Source organism: Styela clava, chromosome 1 (assembly GCF_964204865.1).
Source record: "Styela clava chromosome 1, kaStyClav1.hap1.2, whole genome shotgun sequence".
Classification (NCBI taxonomy): Eukaryota; Metazoa; Chordata; class Ascidiacea; order Stolidobranchia; family Styelidae; genus Styela; species Styela clava.
In genome coordinates, this window is record NC_135250.1 from 1,562,224 (window position 1) to 1,577,818 (window position 15,595).

The window sequence follows — 15,595 nt, forward strand, 5'->3', positions numbered from 1 at the left end:
ATTCTTCCAGGGGAGCAGTGTTATACGTTCTGTGTCATCGTCGAAAATTGAAAAACAAACGATCAAGTGAATGTATTCAACGGAAATTGGAACTTTCATCCAGACTCAGTGACGGTAAGGATCCTTTTGAGTTTTTCAACTTTTCTCAATTCGAGAAGTGCAGTTAAGCAGTCAACGATACGTTTATTTAAAAAAGGGCTGTTCAACCTGCGTCCTTGGCCCGCGGGGAAAATTGTGCGGTGGTAGTACCAATTTTGAATGGAGTGCGGCCAGCGAAACTAAATTTAAATTTAGTTTAATTCGGTACGTGCGAGTACTTCCAATGTTTCACGCAGTTATTTGTATCTAGCCCGCCTGTATTATAGGTTCCCCGTAACCCTTCCGACTTGGTCGAAAATTTTATCGTTTATCAGAGCGTTTTTCAGTTTAAAACAAAATTCGCCCTAAACCTTAGTTATTTGTCTTTAAATTAGATTGTTGCGACATAATCCGTCGAATGCTACGATGTCATCCACTGGAACGAATCACAGTGACCGAGATTTTGAATCATCCATGGATGACAGTCAATCCAGATCAGGTTTTCATATTTATTATATCTACAGAACTGACTATCGCACTCTGTAGTTCCGTCTTTTTTTTTGTGATTTCCCTCTTTTCTATGTCAATGTTATTCTTGTCCTATAGCCTCTACATTCTCCATATTTTAAATTGTGCCATACCAGCTCCATCCACGTTTTAGACACCCCGCGTCACTTCTAGTAGTATTATTCTTTTTTGCTCCACCATGAGGTTTTCTTTAATTCCGTTTGTGTGAGGTTAGGATAATTTAAAAGAATAAACAGGGAAATATGGGTTTATAACCTTAACTTATATTAACCTAAGATGGGCCGAGTCGACATTCCGGAAAATCGATGGCGGGGCTTTATCAGCATATTACCATTCTGGAATCAATAACAGTAATATTTTAACAGTTACAAACTGACAGTGGTGTCGTCAGCGAAGAAGACAGTTCAGCGAACATTCGTCGAAAATCAGACATCAAATCGAGTAAACGTTTCTGGGCGTTGCCTTGTGCAATTCATGGAGATTCTGCCAGCAATAAGACTGATATCGCCGGCGTGAAGTCACGATACAATGTCAGAGCTATATCAAGCATCCATTCTATAAGGAAACTAATATCTGAACTTCCAAGGATTGACTATAAAAATATGCCACAAACTGCAGTTGGTTGCGCTCGCGATCAGTCTCAAAAAATTCAGCATGACGAAAAAATTCCAGAAAAAATACAAACGCCCCGTATCGACCATCCCAAACCTCCCCCTGTAGAAAAGAAAGATTTCAAATTTATTAGAACTAGACTTGCCAAAGCTGTAACGAAAGCGACCCAAGATGTAGAAGCTAGAAAAGAGTCATCTGCTGTTCTCAAACGGATTATTACATCACAAATGCATTCTTCAAAGCAAGGAAGCATTATTAAAAACACGTCGCTGGCGACAAAACTTACGAAAGAACACGGTGCATTCGGACCAGTCCTCGACGTCAAACTAGAAAACCATGGAATTACTGAAAAACAAACTAGTGCCGTCGCACAATACAATAAAATCCCTTCGAATGCCAGTGGTTTACTTCCAACACCTCCTCGCACAACGCAACGTAAAGTAGTACATGCAAGGCACATGCGGCCTGGTTTGAAAAATTTCCTCCAAAACGGTCTTGCGAATGATCAAAGGCCTTTGAAATATGCATGGAAAGATATGCAATGCAACGACAAAGCGATGAACCCGAAGGAGAAGTTCACAGAAGCGGGAAATAGTCAGAACTGGACTCGAGAGATTTTGAAAAACAATATCATTCTGTCTAAAACTGAATTAGAAAATCTGAAACGATGCGCTTTAAATATGAAGAAGAATACGACGAAAGTGTCTTTCGCGAGCAACAAAAGGATTATGACGCCACAATTTGGAGATAATAAAGAAGATGACACCCCAGCTGTTTCTGAGAAAGGACGATATCATAAAAAGATTTCAAATGGCGAACCGAAGCTGTTGCTGAAAAGAAGATTATCGAAGATTACTAAAGAGCAGGGGAAGAACTCAAGAAATGTAAGATTTTTCAAAAGATTTCTGGAATGTTATAAAATGAAAATGAGGTATAAGCAAGAGCGTAGCCAGCTCCGAATTGGGGGTGTAATAATGACGTAATACAACTCATAATCGTGCCTTTTGCTCTATTATTTGTAATTATCTAATATCTTGAAGAATCTATGAAGTTCTTTGGTTAGAGTTCGCCAGTCGAACCATTTATTGCTGTTACTAGACTCAATTAAAAGAAGTGATTTCAAATTCTTCGAGTCAAAGGTCGTGGATGTTCCACTAAGTAACGCGCATTTTGCGTTAAATTGTCTTTTATGACTCATTATCAGTTCGAGTCGGGAATAATTAAAAAGCCCATAGTCCGTCTTGCCTTAGCTATTGCCAACGTGAATCTACCGAGTTCCAGTTTCATCTGTTTTTCTTTTTTATTAAATTTTTCTTGTTTCAGGAGGCAAAGTCTAGGAAACTAAGAATGGCTCCAACGCTATCAACGTCATCTGAAAGTGTCTCAGTTTACAGCAGGTGAGATATGGATGTTTCTTTGAGCATCGATGTCCTCGTTTATATTGGTAACAATGACCAATCAGCAATTCGTTAAAAATGACGTGACAATTAGTTGCAACAGACACTTCTTTCGCTCAGACAGATATTCAAGCGTGGTTATGAAATTTGTATCATATACTGGTTTTGACTGTTAATTGTCAGTTTTTAGTTTTTTTCTTAAAATTTAGTTGTAAATCAAGTAACCTAATTGGCTGAAGGCGATATGTCATTATTGCCGCGAAACTTTAAACTGAGCTTCATGTATGATATTTTAGTCTCAATCTAACAGACATACTGAAGACGGATAATTCACGTGCTTCACTTTTCTCTACATATCCTTGTAATTTTTAAATAACAAGAAATATTGAAACCCTTTTTACTTCAGTCGATTTAAAAGACCAATCACCTCAGTTCACCAACGTTTTGGTTCTGGATCAAGCATCGCATCTTCAAGTGGGAGCAACATTCTAATTAAAGCTGCGCCGGAGGTTGGCAAAAATATTTACGCTGACTACTCAACTGATCCAGGCAACAGCAGAACTATTGCTCAGAAGCCACGAAGAATATGAATCAACAAACCCTGTTTTGCAGTTAATATTTTAAATGTATATTATTGTAGAATTCTGTTGCACACTAACATACATGTATTTTTGTAACGTTTCGTCTGCCAGGGTCACTTAGAATCAGGGCCTGATCATGCCTTTTAGAAGCCCAAGCACCTAAGATTTTGGTTTCCAATGTGTATAAAATAAAAAAAATGAAACTATTTCTCCGTGTTACGTTGGTACTCAGTACTAATTGAAGGTTGATTGATTTACATGATATTTTTTGGAAATAGTTCTCATGCTTACAAACATTCATAGTAAGGCGTATAAGATGATACTTTAGAAAGAAAAAAAATCAAAAATTCATTCTTAAGGTTTGAATTATCTGACCAACTCGAATCATTTGTAAAGCACTAAGGCACCATTGAAAATTTGTGTGTGAAAGTTTATGTGGTGCCATAAGCGCGCACTTAGAATGGTTACCTTCATTATTGCCACAGCGCCCTTGATTTCATATTAGTGCTCTTATACTAAGTTCATAAGAATCACGGTGTATGGCAGCGAAGATGAAAACTTTAACATGAATTACTTCCCCATCAACTACCACGTCAACATAGAGAGTGTCCATAAAATCCGTTTACAATTTCAAGTTTGTTATGAAGTCATTTCTCAATATATCCTAACCAGGTTTGTTGTTTTTTAATCAGTAATTGTTCAAGTATTTTTACTTCGTTTAATACATCTGTGAGGGCAAAACAATACATGGTATCGATAAATTTCCTTTGCAATTTAAAAACATTTTAAGACTTCATTGACATCCTATATATCCACATTTTTATACGATAGCGAGATGACCTAACTCAAACAAATAAGTAATATGTATGTGAGGTGTATTAATTAAAGGCAAATAAAAACAATGGAGAAAGAATTCATAAAATGGAGATAAAAATTGGCATTTAGACAAAAATAAAATTAACGAAAAAATAAACTCAACTTCAAAAACGGAAATATAAAACACCTATGTAGGAAGACTTCTATGAAATATGTTTAGTACAGGGTTGGGAGTTACTTTTCCGAGTGGGCCTCCAGTAGTGTGTGTACCATTATGAAGGTAACCAACCTATGGGCAGGGGGTATATTGACTTGGCTAACACAGTCCCCGAACACGTAATAGGACTAAACTAAGGAAAATCGGAAGAAAATTATGGCCTAACTCTGGTACACATACTTCGGGAGTACCCAAATTAGAATCTGACATCATCACAAAGGTAAATGGAATTGAAGATGGGGAATACCGTTTAACTGATTGGGTTATTCCAAATATTGGGATGTTCCGATGCTTCAGATGACTTTAGATAACTCGATTTGAGACATAAAAGGGACCTATTACAAAGAAAGCAATTGAAATAAATACATAAATACAACAAAGCTAGGCGCAAAACTCATTTTGCTTCTCATCTTACAAGAAAACTTCCGTTCACCTAGTTTCATTGCTTGATAAGGATAGTTCACAGGGTGTTGTCACTTTGCTGAGCATGAATTGTTTAAACATAATAGGATTTGGACTCAAATCAATCAAAATAACACTATAAATACAACTGAAACGATAACTAGGGACCATGAGTGCTTAAAGCCGCCTGAATGGGGGTCACGAGCCATACAAGATTGGGAACCTCTGGATTAATAATTAGGTAGCTGAAGCTGACTAGTGTCTAATAATACTAAAACTCCATGCCCACAACTTATAGCGCACGCGCTAGTTGCTGCTTATACAAAGACTTGTTCGGAGTGAAATTTTTTCCAGCTACGAATTGATTTGAACATGGTTTCGTTGGAAACGGGACTCGGGATGCTTGAGTGAGCATATGAAATGAAAATATTGATGGCTTTAACATGACGTTCCCGCGCAAAAAGCAGCAACCAAACTCGTTTACACGTCTTGAACATGAATCTATCTTGTTTTCGTATGCCAAAATCCTGAATCATTTAGCTTTCTTCGTCTGACAATCGGACGACAAGTCCTGTCGTCTGCAAATCGTTTTGATTTATTGTGACATCACACAAGGTATGTCGTCACAATGTTATGACTGAATTATCGTCTTCAGTAGTCCTCAGGGTAAGCCTCTAAAATAGAAAAGCTGTTCGGTTAACGCGAGAAGATGAAATAATACAACAAGAACCGGGTAGTCTTGCGTTTATGCCCTGATTTGAATTTTTATTCACAGCACCAATTGCAATGGGTGTTTCCCCTACCGTTGACTCATAAACAATTCCTCGTATACCATATATACTATTGCAAAATTTCGGATGCTTGTTTTGCGAATGTTTTAGAGCGCTAGACTATCAAACATGACATGACCAAAACCGAGACTTATTTTTGATTATTGCAACTAAACCAAACAATTAAATTACTTCAATTACATTCAATTTTAAAAAACATAACTAAAATCTGACAAATTACACTAAAAACAACGAAAACGAGGCAATGTTTACAATCATGCTTGAATGTCTGTCTAACTCTAAGCGAACGAAGTGAAGTCTCTGGGTGACTACAAAAAATCATCGTATACTTATTGCAGATTGGTCATTGTTACAAAAATAAAAAATAAAATCGATTCTCGAGGAAACATTCATTACGTTCTGGATTATGTCTTTCTGGGAAGAGATACCATAACTTACCATTGCACTTGTACTTCAGATGGGACCAGATAATTCTTTCCTGGCTAAAGCAAAACACACCAAGTCTTCCGCCTTTCACTGTGTTATCTATGATTGCTCCTGTGTCAGCAACTAGTTTGTTGACTTCATAGAATTTCAACCTAAGAAAAAAAGCATCAGAGATTATTTTACTATCAATAGGAGTTGCGCTAAAGCTGACATGGCAAACCATGGCCCGCGGGCCGAATCCGACCCGTTGGGTAATTCGATCTGGTCCGCCTGATCCTACAACAACCAAACTAAAACCAAATTTTGATGTTCTAGCTGAAAAAAAATCTAGGAATTTGTTGAGTTTGCATATAAATTTAGTTTTGGCACTAGGCTTATTGTTTTCCATTTTTGCTTCTGTAAATATCGTTCACAAAGGGTAACTTTTTATGTCACACTAACATGACTCGCCAGTCTAGGTGGACAAAATTTTTGGTCTCTGGTCAAAAAATCCTTGCCCACCCCTGCGCTAGTCTAGCGGCCAGACTAACTCCCTGGCTTTAGGGTAGTGGATGCGTATAATGCAAGAATGCTTTAGCGGGAATAAACATAATCACACTATGCAATTCGAGAATTCTGCTGCACAATAACACAAATGTATTTATGCATTGTGTACATTTGCGTTAGTGTGCAGCAGGACTCTTGAATTTCGTAGCGGGATTATCTTGTTTGTACATTCGTTTTCCGCCCTGAACAAGTGCGTATTAATGCAGTACTGCATTAGTTGTTTGTTTACCTTACCTTTAGCATTGCCGGTACAGTACCGGTAACCTCAAAAACTTCCGAGTTTCGAGTAGCGAGGATTTTTAGAATCGGCTGTCACGCTTGGCGGATTAAAACCCGTGTTCTCATGATTTAGGAATAAATAAAAGTAATAGCTTTCTGGCAAAAATATCAATCTTTAACCAGTGAAAATTTCAAAGCAATTGGTCCCCAATTCGAGGAGAAAAGCGATTTTATCATGACGAAAAAGAAAAAAACAAACAAAAACAACAACACAGTATTAAAACAATCGTTGTGTCCACTAACGTTTCCAATAAAGGAGAGAAAAATACACAAATAGTTAGTCGCCATTGCTAGCGACTTGCCTAGCGACGCAGGTTTATAGACTCTTTGCTGTACACACCTTATATACCCTGTCTCTGGCCTGTGTTTCAATTCCCATCTGTAAGCAGTCTTATCTTTCCAACCTACGTTGTTTGGATCCGACCATATTGTCCTGACCTGATTCGGTGTGTCACCAGAATGCCACAAAGCATTCCGGAGATCTGGCCCTGGACCGGTTGCAGAGTCCACTGCCTGAAAATTAAGTTTGTTTGTTGAACATTGAGACTATGCCTCCTTTGAAACATAATAAGGGTATGAACAAGCCACCACAGCTTGGTAATGAGACTACAATTATCTCAGAGTGATGTTACGGGCAACCAATGCAATGCAATGCCAAGGGGCGTACCCAAGGGGTGGTTTTGCGGGTCGGACCCTCTTTTTGAAATGTATAAAAAAGGGCGTTTTCCTATACCATACATAGCAATTTTCCGTATCTTGAAACAATTTTTAGACCCTCAAGTTCCTGAAACCCACGTTTTCGGGCTGACTCGCCCCATTTGAAAATACCTGACTATGCCTCTGTCAAGGTTTACTAAGTCTATATAGAAGTATGGTGGTGCATTGAGCTAACTCACTCGGAAGTGAAGTAGACTCGTCTCTGAGCAATGCTACGGTCCCACAACCGGAATGACAAGAGATAATGAAACTATACAGCAGTGATTCTCAACCTTTTATGACTCGTGGCCCCCTTTCGGAGGCTTTTAGCGCTGCATTTGCAGCATTTACACAAAAGAGAGCGAAAATACCCTGCGAAATAACCTTGTTGAGCAGCAAACTAGGAAAAACTTTGAGATTTCTTTTAAAGTGAAAAGTAAATTTAGATTTCAGCCCATCCTTGTGGCCCCCCCAACTCCTCTGTGGGCCCCCGGTTGAGAACCGCTGCTATACAGCATTATGGTGGCGCGTTATAACAAAATTCATCTCATATCTGTATTAATTAAGTGAGGGAAATTTAACGGTTTATTGACACAGTAATGGCAAAATAAAGAATCATAATCAAAATTGAAAATTTCAAGATATATGTGATGGTATTTATATGATTATACTTGTGAATTTTTTTTATGATTAATGAATAAAAAAGCTGTACCTTTACCGATTAACTGTGTTTTATATATTAATAAATATGAAAAAAAGGAAAAAAAACTCATTCACGGTACCAGAACCACTGACTAATATATTTATATTCACTTTGTTCAATCAACATAACTGAAATCTTTCTGCGAATTTGTCATTATAAATATCAACGACTAAGAAGACTTGAAAATGTATTTTATCTTTCAAGGATGATGCCCTACTCTTGAATGTTTGGCGTGCAAACTAATTTATAGCTAACTTGATGCTTGGTATCTTCTCGCAAAGGCAGATATAACTTTCAGATGTAACTAAGTCCCGGAATCGAATCAAATTTTGTCCGATCCCCACTGTCCCGGTATTTTGGGTCAGATATATGATAAGCCTACCTTTATGTGAAGTCCCGATAACGCCAAAGCCCTGAACGGTTTATCGTCCCAGAATTCCTGGCTTGTTTGCTTCCACATGACGACATAAAACTTCCTACTGCTCTGATAACTGAACAGAAATCCGGCATAATCGTCGTCGCTCGCTGTGTTGACGAAAAACGTTCCACTGAAGTCAACGCCGTCAAATGAGTCCAAACCTGAAAACGAGGAAAGTATATGAGAAGCCCTATTATATGACAAAAGCGTCACTCAGACTCAGTTAAAGGTAATTAGTAGAGGAGAAAAAATAATCAGAGAAAACAAGGCATCACAGAATGACTTTTTTCGCCGTCGAAAGAGGCTCTGTGTACAACTGTAACGTCATAAATTAACTAATTTTTATGCGATGTTTTTCACTGTTCACCACGAACACGGCTCTGTATAGGCGGCCACAAATATTTAATGAACGCTTCCCGGCTCTTGAAAAACATTCGGGGGCTACTATTTTTGGGAGAAGTAGAATCTTTCCACTTCTTCATTTCCTACTTAATATATCACACCCTGGGTGTCGAGATTTTAACCGGCGTTGTGAACATGATTAGGCAAGGGCGTGTCTAGAGGCAGCCTTCTATAGGCATCACGTTGTACTTGTGAGTTTGTTGCATAGTTTTGATAATTTAAATACTGATAATACAAACATTTCACTCTTATCCCGCCTTTAATTTATTTGTTGTCATGTGTAACAACATCTATAATTTGTTTGAATTTTGTTTGAAGTTAAGTATAAGAGGTAGCATTATCAGATACTCGCACCGAGCAGCAGAAAATTTCGACACGCCCCTGTGATTAGGTCGAACCTCTACGTAAGCATTATGCCATTACTCTCTCCCAACTTTCACGGTTTACAGCGCTATTGTACGCCACTGCCAAGTTATATCCAACGTAATCTTGTACCAAGATGGCGCACAACCTGAACATAGTATGTGTACCAGGCTAGGGTTCAGGCTGTGCGTCATCTTGGTATACATACTTTGGGAGCGCCCGTAATATCACTCACCAACTAGTAGTCCAGGGTCGCTGTTAGTTTTCTGCGTGATCTCCATTCCTTCGTTGGCGACGATCCAGCTTGGCTCGACCTCGCTTTCATCAGGATCCAACATGACTTTCTGGTAAGACCTGAAGTCGGTGACGCTGATATCCCGATTATACGGACAAACATCTTTCCAGTCGACCACCCCGTCACCATCCTGAAATAAAGCAAACATTGTAAAAATTTTACAGGGCGTTTTTTCGCGTCTGCCATGGAAAAGAAACGAAACATCGGACTTTTCAGTGGAACGCACATTGCTAGAAAGACAAAACAACCCACGTGAGAAATACCATCCAGATCGGTGCAGCCGTTTACACGCTACAGCTAGACACACAGACTGACAGAAGGGTCTGCTAGATTGGAGATCCAATATCGATTTCCATGGTGTAATATAAATTAGGTATATAATGCAGGACTGGAAATTCGTCGCTCCAGAAGTGTTTTGTTCGCCTACTGAATTTTGTTCGCCTACTTTACACCAAGTTGTGTGAAGGGACAGAAGCCTATGAGCAGGGAGATATTCACCTGGCTAACACAGACAGTCTCCGAACTCGTAACAGAACTAAAATAAGGAAAATCGGAATTAAGTTATGCCCTAACCCTCACCTGGTACACATACTACGGGAGTACCGGAAATTCTACGATTCTTTCAAATTTCAGGTCTCAACATACCAGTGATGTTTGTAGGAAAAAGGCTAATGTCGTTTAAAAAACAGCATCATAACAGTTTGCTTCGTTAAGGGAAATCACAACAAAAATCTAAGATAAAAACCTGATCGTTTTCACACGCATCTCCTATATTGTCTCCGTCGTCATCAAGTTGATTCGGGTTATTTATCAGACGACAATTATCTGTTTGTTTCCCGTAATCAGGAATCCCATCATTATCGTCGTCTTCATCGCATGCGTCTCCTTTACCATCGTTGTCCTGTGAGGAATAAAGGGTGAAAGGTTAATTATACGTTGCGAAACTACCTCCGCTTTTACTTCCTGGTTGTTTGTTACAGCCATTTTTACAATTTTAAACAACGTTTTCAAGTGAGTTTTCGCAAACACCAAAACTTTGATACGTCCAGAAATCAAATTGATATTTTATTTATTCTAATCAAAATAACCAAATACAATTTACCTATACCAAGCTTCAATTCAGCTATTCGCGACCTTTCAATTTAAATTAAAACTTTCATAACTTGTTTCGTCTCACTCATCGTATCTAACTGAGCACAGTTCAGCACATGTTGAAGTTATTGGTACACACACTTCTGGAGCGCATTTCTATGTCTGTAAATCTCGGCAATATTAGCCTATTTGTTATTCATTCCAATTAGGTTCATGGTGACGCGCAGGGAATTCACATCTCCCCTATCTTCCGAAATACTATTTGGTCTCACTCACCGTATCCAACTGAGCACAGTTCAGAACATGAGGGCAGTTATCCATGTTGTCCTGTCTTCCATCGCCATCCGAGTCAGTGTTAGTGTCACAAACATCACCGATCGAGTCATGATCCGAGTCAGACTAAAAAGTAATAGAATTGTAAGGAAGCGCTCTATTTTGGGCCAATTTGGTAAAAGCTGGGATGTACCGTATATGAAATAGCTATCATGTGAACATAGACAGGTTAAACGAAACTAACCCAGTGTATCCCAACATCAAGGCAACATCAAGGCGAGTTAAATGAGTCTTGAAGTGGTGGTAGCATAAAAGTCGTATTGGGGATGGCGAAATACGTTCGATGGGTGTCAAATTAAGGATGGCAAAATAGGGTCGATGAGTCAAAATAAGGATGGCGAGATGCGGTCGATGCGTGTCAAAATAGGGATGGTCAAGCTGGGACCACTAAAATACCAAGAGGTACTAAAACTATATGGAAGGTTGTTAATAGCTTTCAAATTTCGAATATTTTACAAGTACCACGGCTATGGTAATCAATATTCCAACCTAAGTTAGCTGCGTTTTCTAAATCATTGTATGACATTTGACCATTTTTTTTAATTTTGCTGACATTCCGATCTTGTAGCTAAACGCGTTCAAGTGCCTGCCATTATGTGAATTGTGTAAAAGCAGTACCATAAGCTCACCTCTGTACGTTGCGAAAATGGTAAAATAACAGTTTCAATCCAAATTTGGGTGTAGGGCTCATGTCATGACAGAGATTCTAGTGAATAATCGAAGTTTATATGGATGTAATCAATAGAATTACTAACGGTAAATTATAGTTTCGGTTTACCCACCAATAAGAATACTCAATTTGAAAGTACGTGACATCTTCACCTTTGAACTTTGCAATATTATTTTAATAAATAATCACCTGCATAGGGTTGCTCATAGTTGGGCAATTGTCGCACGCATCACCGACGCTGTCACCGTCCATGTCGTCCTGTGAAACGTTGGGAACGAAAGGACAGTTTTCTAAGGTTTCTCCGATGCCTGCATGAATGAAAAATCAAGTTGAGTAGACGGAATGTTTTTATTTACTTATTGGGATTGAATCTTTGCAGCTTAGTGGTTCGGCCAAGGGTGGGCAAGGTGATTTAGACCAGGGGCCAAGAATATTGGGTGTTCCCGAAGTATGTGTACCGAAATGGCGCACAACCTGAACATAGTATATGTACTAGGTTGGGGTTCAGGTTGTGCGTCATCTTGGTACTCCATCCAATATGTGAGGACTAAAAAGCTGCGATTATTTCAAAACATAGCGAGTTGTCCTTTCCCTTTTTGCACAAAGACTGGGCCACTTTAAAAAAATTCATCAACTTCGCACAAAATTTATCGAGTTTACAGGATTTTACTTGTGTATACGCCCACATTTACCGCTGCAACAATCTCGAAGTTTTCAAAAAGGTTAGGACGATCAGATACGGATGTCACGGAAGAAAAAATGGTACTCCTGAAGTATGCGCACCAAGATGTCGCACAACCTGAACCCTAACATGGTACACAACCTGAGTTCAGGTTGTGCGCCATCTTGGTGCGCATATTTCAGGAGGCCCGAAAAAATTTCTTACACCTATGTGTAAAAAAATATATTTCGTCTAAACCAGTGGGTCTCAAACGGTGGTGCGCGCTCCAAAAAGGGGGCGTAGCCAAATTTGAGAGGGCGTGAACCTAATTAAAAATATTTATTAGATTTGATCTTGCCCGCCTTATTTTGGATATTTACATTTCAAAACTTTATTTCCTTATTTACGTTCCATTCACGTATTTTCAACGTCTTTCTTGAAAAAAAAAAACATACTTTCGCCTTACTATCTGTTATTTGCAGCTCACACATATCCACTTACCATCTCCGTCTATATCAGTATCGCATTCGTCTCCTTTCCCGTTGTCATCGTGGTCTAGCTGTTGAGGGTTGTTCGCATTGGGACAGTTGTCGCACGCATCTCCGAATAGATCCGAATCTGAGTTCTGAAACAGTTATTGAATTAAGGAGAAACTTTGCATATTATTCATTTATCATATATCACATGCCTCGCCGAATAAATAGGAATCAGGCAAAGGGTTGGGTTAGGATTTTATATTTCTCCATGGAAAAAAAACTATGTTTTTATAAATCTTGTTAATATTTTTTACTAACCATAACGATGCGCAATAAATGTTTTTAGCTTAAACATCCGATTGGCGTAACGGATTACCCAAAATCGTTTAAGATCTTTGAGACAACCCAATATAATCCAAATCAAGCATTTTAGTCTTTGTTAGTCACTGAGACAGAGCTAATGGTTCTTGGAAATTTTGCCGCATAGAAAATCTATACACGGGAAATTTTGCCGCATAGAAAATCTATACACAGGAAATTTTGCCGCAAAGAAAATCTATACACAGGAAATTTTGCCGCATAGAAAAAAAATCGCCGCATGGAGCATTTCACTGTAAAACAAGCATTTGTGATGAAAACAGTTGGGTTTTTGAAGGAACCTTTCATTTAGAAAAGATTCGTTATTTAAGAGCATATTCTAACCATATAAATCTAACCGTTTTTATCACAAATACTTGCTTTAAAGCAAAATGCTCTTGCGGCAAATTTTACGGACACGCATTGATATATCTATAGTTCAGGGTGGTCCAAGGTTGTCCGCTTCGCGGGCCACAAAATTATTTTTGCATTGTTCGCGGGCCACAATAGTGCCAAGAATACGTAAACAGTGCAATACAAAACAAACACTTTTATTGTGCAAACACATAGTTATCAGACATAGCCATCCCAAGCTAATAGAATACGCATTCGATTTTTAGTTTCTATGATGCTTATATTGTTAGCATATATTCCCGACCAAAAAGATAGAAAGCCAGATAATAGTTTAGACTGCCAAGCAAAGCATTCAACTTCGCTAGTTGCCTCAGCTAGCCATAACACTATAGTCAATTCAGTGACATTATTGATGCAACAATATGCCGAAAGATTTTTCTGATTAATTTTATTACGAAACAACACGAAATGCGATTTTTTAATTACTCTCCGAATGTGACGCGGGCCACATATGGCCCGCGGGCCTGGGTTTGGACCACCCTGATCTAGTTTTTAAACACCAAACCTGCTGATCTTTGTTCGGCACCAACACACAGTTATCTTCATCATTGGAAATCCCGTCGTCGTCTGCGTCACTGTCACACGCGTCACCAAGGCCGTCCAGATCAGAATCTTCTTGTCCACTGTTGGGTACTTCAGGGCAATTGTCCTATGTAATAAGAGAGATAAGTTTCTATACATTCTATGTAAGTCTTGTTTATACAATGACAAGAATATTTCTGTAACGTTTCGTCTGACCAAAATCAGACTTCCGTGGAATATATACATTTAAACTATAACAAGGAGAGATTGCATGCATATATAAACAACGAACATAACATAATAGTAGTTACGCATTAATAAAGTCATGATGTATATAAATTATTTGATTTTGATATTTGCTTTGTGGAAATGACCGCATCTTTTTTTGCAAAGTACAAAATGCGGTTTGATTGATATTTTGCGACGCCTCTGGACATCACAAGTGGGTCGCGACGCACAGTTTGGAAAACGCTGGGCTATTAGTATAATATACCTGTCTGCAGTTTTTAACATTACAGGGCATCTGCTCGTTTGGATATCCGTCTAAGTCTCCGTCCAGTCCGCAAACATATCCATTGCCAGAATATCCCGCATTACATTCGCATGCATATTCTTCTGCAGTGTTTATTACCAGACATTCTGCATTCACGTCGCATGGATTCAGAGCTGAAATGTGAAAATGTTGATTTTAGAAATTAAATTTTATCGTAAGTGGAATAGCTTTCATGCGAACATAGTCAGGTCCAACGACACCAACCCAGTGTTTCCCAGGCCACAGACTCAAATGAGTCCGAAAACATTTTGGTTACATCGTATATTTTTACAATGGTAAATACAGAAGGTATTTTTATAGTTGCCCTAAATAAATCTCGATAACGTTTATTTAATTATAGTGTTTTGAGTCCGCTCCGATTCATTTTGCTTAGGTAATCGATGTCGACCCCAAAAAAGGTTGGGAAACACTGGTTTAACAACCAAGCCCCTGCGTCCAGAATCAAGACAAATAGCACCGCACTCCGCTTGCGGAAGATTCATTCCACTGGCTATTAGGATTGCTTCCCTCACCCTAGCGAGTTCAAGGAAAGCAATATAGCATATAAGCTCCAAATTCATAATGGGGAAATGAAAGACACTAAGACGACTCAATCACACAGTTAACCGCGGTCGGTCGTTCGTTGACTGGTCCATATCGGGTTTGCGAATAGTTAACAAGTTGTTTGTTTCAGATTCATAAAATTGTTAATTTGATTCAAAAACAAGACAGGGCAAATCGTGCTAGTGTCTCGTAATAAAATACCGCATTTATCACCTTCGACCGTATCCATTGTCATAAGTCGAGTGGGAAGGGTCATAGGTGAAAGTTAATCCGCTATTTCCGGGATCATTTCCTCATCAGGGCGTATAATCCGTCACGTGTCATTGGTTTTATGCATAAGAAGACTAGAAGCAACGTTGGCCAAATATCGTTCGATCATAGTGTTGTTTTAGGAAATTGTTTATGACTTAATAATAGGAAGATG

The 15,595-nt window shown here is 38.7% G+C and overlaps 3 protein-coding genes across 7 annotated transcripts in view; 2 read left to right on the plus strand and 1 right to left on the minus strand.

Annotated features, from left to right (window-relative positions):
* The window catches only part of LOC120346998 (uncharacterized), a 45,061-nt gene extending 41,158 nt beyond the window's left edge, over nucleotides 1-3,903 (plus strand). For both annotated transcript variants that reach the window (XM_078115987.1, XM_078115989.1), the window contains exons 5-9: nucleotides 11-114; nucleotides 474-577; nucleotides 972-2,102; nucleotides 2,542-2,615; nucleotides 3,022-3,903. In XM_078115987.1, the coding sequence (XP_077972113.1) occupies nucleotides 11-114; nucleotides 474-577; nucleotides 972-2,102; nucleotides 2,542-2,615; nucleotides 3,022-3,205 (1,597 nt within the window). In that variant the 3' untranslated portion in view covers nucleotides 3,206-3,903. The remainder of the gene's footprint in view (nucleotides 1-10; nucleotides 115-473; nucleotides 578-971; nucleotides 2,103-2,541; nucleotides 2,616-3,021) is intronic.
* LOC120348511 (uncharacterized) overlaps nucleotides 1-15,595 on the plus strand; it is a 101,007-nt gene that overhangs the window by 2,699 nt on the left and 82,713 nt on the right. The window lies entirely within an intron of this gene.
* The window catches only part of LOC120348343 (thrombospondin-4-like), a 31,007-nt gene continuing 19,466 nt past the window's right edge, over nucleotides 4,055-15,595 (minus strand). For both annotated transcript variants that reach the window (XM_039418462.2, XM_078115984.1), the window contains exons 11-21: nucleotides 14,569-14,741; nucleotides 14,059-14,202; nucleotides 12,808-12,931; nucleotides 11,835-11,953; nucleotides 10,919-11,041; nucleotides 10,296-10,451; nucleotides 9,491-9,680; nucleotides 8,455-8,651; nucleotides 7,014-7,186; nucleotides 5,861-6,000; nucleotides 4,055-5,305 (exon numbers count right to left, since the gene is read on the minus strand). In XM_039418462.2, coding sequence (XP_039274396.2) covers nucleotides 5,283-5,305; nucleotides 5,861-6,000; nucleotides 7,014-7,186; nucleotides 8,455-8,651; nucleotides 9,491-9,680; nucleotides 10,296-10,451; nucleotides 10,919-11,041; nucleotides 11,835-11,953; nucleotides 12,808-12,931; nucleotides 14,059-14,202; nucleotides 14,569-14,741 — 1,562 coding nt within the window. In that variant the 3' untranslated portion in view covers nucleotides 4,055-5,282. The remainder of the gene's footprint in view (nucleotides 5,306-5,860; nucleotides 6,001-7,013; nucleotides 7,187-8,454; nucleotides 8,652-9,490; nucleotides 9,681-10,295; nucleotides 10,452-10,918; nucleotides 11,042-11,834; nucleotides 11,954-12,807; nucleotides 12,932-14,058; nucleotides 14,203-14,568; nucleotides 14,742-15,595) is intronic.